This window comes from Lepidochelys olivacea, assembly GCF_965140295.1.
Source record: "Lepidochelys olivacea isolate rLepOli2 genome assembly, chromosome: 18".
Classification (NCBI taxonomy): domain Eukaryota; kingdom Metazoa; phylum Chordata; order Testudines; family Cheloniidae; genus Lepidochelys; species Lepidochelys olivacea.
Window position 1 is genome coordinate 18,935,277 of NC_140428.1, and position 7,548 is coordinate 18,942,824.

The 7,548-nt window shown below is 43.0% G+C and overlaps 1 protein-coding gene across 1 annotated transcript; it reads right to left on the reverse strand.

Moving 5' to 3' along the window:
- Window positions 1–81: 81 nt before the first annotated feature.
- On the reverse strand, window positions 82–6,732 carry TARDBP (TAR DNA binding protein). Its single transcript, XM_084651855.1, has 6 exons — window positions 6,647–6,732; window positions 5,551–5,803; window positions 4,602–4,765; window positions 3,654–3,794; window positions 2,447–2,617; window positions 82–1,987 (listed from the first exon to the last, which is right to left on the reverse strand). Exons 2-6 carry the CDS (start codon window positions 5,786–5,788, stop codon window positions 1,457–1,459), a joined length of 1,245 nt encoding a protein of 414 aa, XP_084507981.1. The 5' UTR covers window positions 5,789–5,803; window positions 6,647–6,732; the 3' UTR covers window positions 82–1,456.
- Between the last annotated feature and the right edge of the window lie 816 nt (window positions 6,733–7,548).

The window sequence follows — 7,548 nt, forward strand, 5'->3', positions numbered from 1 at the left end:
TACGGAAGTTCATCTCAAAGGACAAAATAAATTAACTGCTATGAATTCTTTGCATTCAGGGCTGCAAAACAAAGACACATATTACTTAAATCAGTTTTATTTAAGAATTTCCTACATTGACAAATCTTATAAAAAGCATCCAAACACAGAACTGCAGCAAACAGCATTCTTATGGATATCTTACAGACAGTGGAACTTCCACCCTTAAGAGGCACACTGAGCTCGCTAGTGAACTCTGCTACAACTACCGCAAAGCACACCACAAACTCAATGTTCTCGTCACAAACCCCATCATCTTCAATTCACATTACCACACTTACATATCATTAACAGAAAAGAACACACACCATACAACATTCACAGCAGTTGACATAAGGGAAAAAAAAAATACAGATATTCATTTCACTTAACACATTCAACTAATTGGTTAACTAGGTATAACACCCATTTAGTCTTCCAGATATGGATGTCCTTTGAATGCAAGAAACACTCGTACTTTATTTGCTATCATTGCTCTCTGCACACTCTCTCACCAAAGCCACAGGATTGAGAGACATCTCGCCAAGTAAAATAAAATCCCATAATGCACCACCAGGTCTCTGCATGCGCTCTCTCCTTTTTCTCGCACATACCAGCCCTCTCATGCCTCGGCAACACCATCAATCCCACACAAGGTTTCAAAAGTTCAAACAGCCTTCTGGTTCCATCTCACAGCCTTGCGTTCATAGCGTTGATACGACTCCATGAAATAAAGAGTAGCGGATAAAAATGGAACACCCACCGTCTAAGACGTAGCATGCGCAGTGTGATGAAGTATTCTTGGATGAGAAAGCATGTAGACAGAAGTATTCCTAAAGCAGAATATTTACAGCACTGCTTTCAATTAAGTGCTTCTTCCATACACATTGAAATGAGATGAACTGCAGAGGTTAAATGAAGCCTTCATATTGTACTTAGTATATGAGGGGAGACAGTGTTAAAAGGAAAACAAAAACAAAAACCAACAACACTGACACTGTGTTCTCCAACTGGGGCATTTGGAGAGATTCTTATGGTGGGGATCAAATTAAAACAAACAAGAGGAAAAGAAAGAATGTAGTTTCTGACCAATGGTTTCCTTTTTGAACATGCAAAGAATTCAGCTGACAAGGAAACAAGGAATAAAATATTACAGGAAAAACCCTTCCTCTCAATTGTAGTGTGTTAGTTTACCCATCAGGCAAACAGCAGTTCACTTTCAACCATTCAATATTCCAACAAATTATGTAACAAAACTTATAAAATTCCTTTAACCTTTCTTTTTACAAAAGAAAAATGTCAAAAATACTGTTGAATATACTGCACATTGAACAAATTGATCAGGAAAATTTTAGTATATATGCAATTTACAATATACTTACCATGAGTTTAGAAAAATTTGATTTCCCACCATAGAGTCAATATCAGAGCCCACCGTCTACATTCCCCAGCCTGACGATTTGGAATCCATACTTGAACCAAAGCCTCCATTAAACCCACTGCTTGATCCTGCATTTGATGCTGACCCCCAACCTATTGCTGCTCCAGAGTTAGATCCTCCGTAAGAATTACTTCCTGAACTAAAACCCTGGTTCTGCTCCCTTTGCATGTTGCCTTGAGGCTGGTTGTTTCCTGATGGCCCAGACTGGTTCTGTTGACTAGCTAACATGCCCATCATTCCCCAACTGCTCTGCAACGCTGCCTGGGCTGCCGCCATCATAGCAGGATTGATACTAAATGCTCCAAAATTCATCCCTCCACCCATATTACTGCCCTGGTTGTTTCCCAAACCACCTCCTCCCCCCCTGCTATTACCAAATCCACCCTGATTCCCAAAGCCTCCTGGATTACCACCAAATCTTCCACCTCTTTCTAACTGTCTATTGCTATTGTGCTTAGGTTCAGCATTGGATATATGTACGCTGATTCCTTTAATGATCAAGTCCTCTCCACAAAGAGACTGGGCAACCTATAAGAAATAAGGGATGTAAATAAATATACAATTAGACCATTTTTTAAAGTACTTGTTACAGCATAACAAGACAAACCACATGATTCTGAATATATTTGTAAACTGTAAAGGAAGGGTGTGTGAAGATTTGACACAAACTAAAAACAAGATCCTTTAACTTTACTGAATAAACTTAAGTTAGTCTAGTGTGAAGATCCATATACACAGTACCAGCTGAAAAGTGTGAATCTGTAGACATGAACTGTAAGCATACTAATGTAATTCAATAGAAATTCAAAGTACAACTGAAATTCTCAAATTGCAATGACAAAAACAAGCACTGTATATTCAATTCCAATAATTACATGCTAAGTGACAGTGTTTGTCAACATTTATGGTCAGAATGGTAAAGAGAGATATTTAAGACTTAGGAAACGGTTCCTAAATGTCAGGAGCTAAAATATTTTAAATAAATACCTGATCATCTGCAAATGTAACAAAGGCAAAAGCTCTGAAGGGTTTGGGGATGAAGACATCTACCACCTCTCCATACTGAGAAAAGAACTGCCGGAGCTCATCTGCAGTCATATCCTCAGTGCAGCGCCCAACGAACACCTTTCTGCTGCGCAAAGGTTCATCAGGACTTTGCTGGGTAGAATCGCAGGAAAAGAAATAATGACCAAAACACTGCAATCATCCCTCTGAATACTAAATACAACTTAGTTTCTTTTGTGATAGAGAACTTCATAAACTATTAACCGGGGTACGGGGGTGTATCACAGTTATAGGAAGATCGAAAGAAAAGCAACCCTCCAGTTGCTCTCCACTCTACCCGAGATAATGTAATTAAAAACTGTACCACCTGAGAGGAAGACTGCAGGGATGAACTTGGAATTCCTGAGTAGATGGAAGCAATCTTACCCCCTAGGGCCTTTACACTAGACATTTTAGGGAAATCTTCTATCTTTGCTCTTGTAGTGGTGCAGTATTGCTGACAATGGTGGAAACACCAGTATATACTGACCACAGCCATATCTACCACCACATAATCTAGAGCTCTTCTGATGACTGGATATTTGTTTACAACGTCTTGCTGAAGGAGCATCTCCGAGGGGTGGTGCCAGGGGCATATATGTGAAAAATAGAAAGTGGAAAGGAAATGAGACTTGAAAAGTGATGGCAAATGAGGATTGGTTAGGTAGGCAGCAGACCATTCCTTGCGCTGTAAATCCTTCAGTTGAATACGTATAGAGCGAGGAAATATGCATAGTCCAAAGTGTTGGGTTCTGTTCCCTGCTCTGCCACTGACTCAGTCTGGCCTTAGGCAAGTTATCTACCTATCCTCTGTGCCTCACTTTCCTCCCTTCCGCAAAATGAGGACAGTATCTGAAGCAGGGGCTGCTAGACATTTATGATGTCGTCAGGCTGGTTTTTGTAGTTTTCAGACTGGACATCTTCTCCCCTGTGCTTAGTTGTTTTCTCAATCCCCCATCCCACTGTTCCTTTATCTAACCTCCAGGCTCCACTCCTTCCTTTTGTTTTCTCAACCACCTCGAGGATCCCTTTAAAGTCCCCCTCTCCCTTTGTTTGTCCATATATCTAATCCCCTCTTCACTCTACAGGATTCTTTAAAGGAGTGCATGTTTTGTTTCTACAAACGCTAAAATAATTTAAGGAACGATACCTTAGAATTAGGTAGTTTACAGTCACACCATCTTCCATCTATCATGTGCCGTTGAGACATCACTTTCACCTGGGTTTCATACTCCGTAAATCGAACAAAACCAAATCCCTTTGAGTGACCAGTCTTAATGTCTTTCTTAACCTAAGGCGGAGGGGAGGGGGAGAAAGAAAAAGATGATCTAGATAGCTGAAATACTGAAGCAGTAATATGCACTGGTATTCTTAGCCTAGCTGCAACTCATGCTAATCAGCAGTCTTTTCCAAGATCAAAAGGAATGCTAGGATTACCAAAGCATGGTTAAAAGAGTGTAATGTGAAAAGTTTTGATCCTATCTTAATGAGGCTTCTATATCCCCCATGAAAAGGCCCCTGGTACTAGCAACGACAGTACACAAAAGCTTTTGACAGTTTCATACTTACGAAATCAGGCTGTGGATTACCATTACACAAACAATGTTCAAAAGAGTGTGGGTTTGATGCATCGTGGCAAAGTGCTAATCCAATATCCATATAAAACAAACCCTTAAACCTAAACTCAAACTTATTGTTAAAGTTAAGTTTCAAATTCAAACAAGAACTGCAAAAAGTAAGTCTTCACAAATGCTACAACTACCATACCAATAAACTAATATGCAAGCACAAAAACCAAACACCACACAATGGGCCATATCATGTCTCGTTTACACTAGTGTAACATCAGAATCATCCCCTTTTGAGAAATCGGTCTCGACAGGGGTCAACGACCTGAACACATACCAAGATACCTCCAAGAAAAAATATCATACTGCAAAGCAAATAGAGTAAAGCAAATTTTAATGTTACAACAGTTAAAGATGTGCTTTTAAATTTAATTGCCCTTTTTGCCTTGTACTGGCTCATGCAGGAAAAACTTCCATCTGAATTCACAGCTTTTGACTCAAGTAGAGAGTCAAATACAACAGAAATTTACCTGCACCATGAGAACTTCTCCAAATGTACTGAAATATTCCTTTAGATCTTGTTCAGTGGTTTTCCAGGGAAGACCCAAAACTATTAAATCAGATGTCTTTTGTACTGCTCGTTTTACTTTTACAGCTGATGAGGCATCTGTTTCATCCATTTTCCTCTTGTTATCTGAATGTAAAGATGTACATCAGAAACTATCATCTCCACATTACATCAAAGGAAAGGAAAGCTACTTCCATTAGTCGGAAGCAGCACAGCACAAGGATTAGATCCTTTTTTGCAGGATGTATTGCGAAAGCTAAGAACTGGGAAGACATACATACTATTTGCTGCATATATGTTATAATCTGCATCCAACTGCCCTACAGTATCGGGGAGAGGAGTGCAGAAGACGAGCAGACTCAAACTCTCATCTAAAACACACTTTAAGCTTGTTTTCCACTGAAGTACTGCCAAATAACATTCACATGCCTGACCAGAGGTTGTGTGTATTATACATAGTTTGAGACAACAGCTACTCAGTGAAAAAGGAAAAGTGCTCTCCTTACTTTTCCCTTTCCTTTTCTTCCCTCACCTTTCCCACACCCTCCCCTACAACACTGATGTCTTTGGCCTTGATCATATAATTAGCGTCACATGGGCAAACCTCAGCCCTGCACGGTACTCACTGTGGTATCGGACCTTTGGAAGTTATCTATATAAGATTGTTAAATGCCTTACAAACAGGAGGACAAAGTCCTATTTGTAAAGTACCTTGTACAATTATGGCTAAATAATAGCGAACTCTCTGAAATTCATTCTGTGGGCCAGGCACACACTTTAAGTTGCTGCTATGGTTTGACAGTAAGATAAGAGGAAAACATAAAAACTAAGGAACCCATAGATCTTGATATAAAATTCCTTGTAAATAAGAAAGTATGGTTGTACCAAAAATGCATGGAACAAAGACAAACCTTTGGGATAATTAACAACATAGACCAGATTTCCCCAGCCAGCATCTGGAGCATGCAGAATTCCTTCTACTAGCCGGACTCCTCTCATACACTGAGACACTGGGTTCCTGTAACGCAGGCCACATGCTCCCGGGAACTGGGCAGTTACTGTGGATAGCAGCACAGTGCCATCATCCTCTGAAGGGATCTCAATGGGCTCATCATTCTCATCCTCTGTAACACGGATGTATTCAGACATCTTTGCTGGATTTTACTAATGGATTAAAAAAAGAGGGCCTCAGCAATTTTTTATTCTCTTATTTTGTTCATTTTTAATCTCATAATAAATCAGTTTGTTTCTCTGTAAAACACAGACAATGCTTTTCTTCCTAGGCACTAGGAACCTACCAAAAGATGTTGCATTTTATCTTCTCTAAGCTTTAAGTTTGTTATGTTCTAACAACATACATATAAAGTGACATTTATGGGCAATGCCTGGAGAGGAGGGATCATGAACAAAGTTATTTAAAACTATGAAAGAAAGAGAATTTGTTCACAATCTGCAATGATCTCACCAATCACCCCAACTGAGGGGATGGGGCAAGAGCCAAGTTTGTGTGGGACGGGGTGCAGGGAAAGAACCCAACCAACTGGCATTGCTGGGAGAAGAAAAAAGGGGGGAAGCCAAGGACCAGACCACGCTGGAGCGGGCGGTGGAAGGCAAAGAGGGAGAAGGGCTCAGACCATTTCCAAGGGGGTGGAGGGGTGAATGTCCAGATCATCCTGGGGAGAGGGAGTCTGGGATCGGGGGAGCAGAGAGGTCAGACCATAGGGAAAGGGAAGAAGGGAGTCAGGACCAAACCATTTCCGGGAGACGGGCATGAGACCACATGCCTAGCCGATAGGCTGCGCCCAAATGAGGCCTAGCTTATAAATCACACCCCCGGCTAGGCCTCACTAGCGAGCCCAGCCTCTCTCGAGCTCCAGGCTGGGCCTAGCTCCCTGCGCCCCCCGGCCCGCTCAGGCAGAGCCCAGCCGCGGTTAAGGCCCGAAACGCCAGAGCCTCTAGCTCTCCGCCGCGGTCTGCTCACGGGGGCGGGGGCGGGGGGAAGCTTACATGGGGCGAGGGGGCTCCGGGTGCCTCCACCTTCCTCTCCTGCAGCCGCTGCTGACAAAATGGCGGCCCCCGGCGGCAGAGCCCTGCCTCGGGTTGAACCATTCCTCCCGCGGGGGGGCCCAGCTGGAAATAGACTGGAAACAGCCAACGCCAGGAACTTGGCCTGTTTGGAATCACGTAGAGCAGAGCTCACATAGGCCTTCGTGTCCTTCGCTCGAGATGTGCGGAACCGTGCCTCCGGGCAGGGACGGTAGCAAATCTGGGATCCCCCCCACATACTGCAGAGTAATGGTACGATCCGATCCGCCGGCAACGCGCATGCGTACGGCGGGGAGGGCGCAGAGATGGGAAATTGGCGGGAGGGCGTGTGAGGGAGGGCTTAGCCTTGGCCGGGGCGTTACTCCCCTTTAAGGTAGGCGAAGCTTATGGGAGCCTTAGCACTGACCCCCACCAGCAGTAGGCCTGGAGCCTTCCTCTGTAATGTTAACGCAGCTTTCTTGCATTTAATTCCCTTGGGTTTTTGCCCTTAAAGACAAAAGGACCTTTAAGGTTAAGGGAGTTGGGGAGCAGCAGGGCAGCAGCTGATGTTTTGCATTGTTTGCCTGCTGCTCAATGCAGTGGCTCCTGCATGCACCGAAAAGCCCAGTGAGCTCTGGATGGCATTGTGCATGGTTTGTGCAGCCTCTCGCATGGCACGGACAATGATGCTACTGATAATTTAAGGGGGGGGGGGTTGGCTGTACATGTGTGAAACTTGTTTCAAGTACTGATCAAAAGCTCAAACTCCCATATTATTTTACATTGCTGTGGAGTGAAGTGTGAAGGCCAGCTATTTTTTTGTTCCTTGGGCACAGAGAAATGTTTCATTTTTTAAAAATGAGGTAAGTATTTGTGTACATATG

Bases quoted from the DNA above. Each gene is read 5' to 3' on its own strand.
- TARDBP (XM_084651855.1), bottom strand. From the start codon at position 5,788: ATGTCTGAATACATCCGTGTTACAGAGGATGAGAATGATGAGCCCATT. The intron at 4,766-5,550 runs GTTTGTCTTTGT...CTTTACATTCAG, and splicing joins TGTTGTTAATTATCCCAAAG to ATAACAAGAGGAAAATGGAT. The intron at 2,618-3,653 runs GTATCGTTCCTT...GATTCTACCCAG, and splicing joins GTAAACTACCTAATTCTAAG to CAAAGTCCTGATGAACCTTT.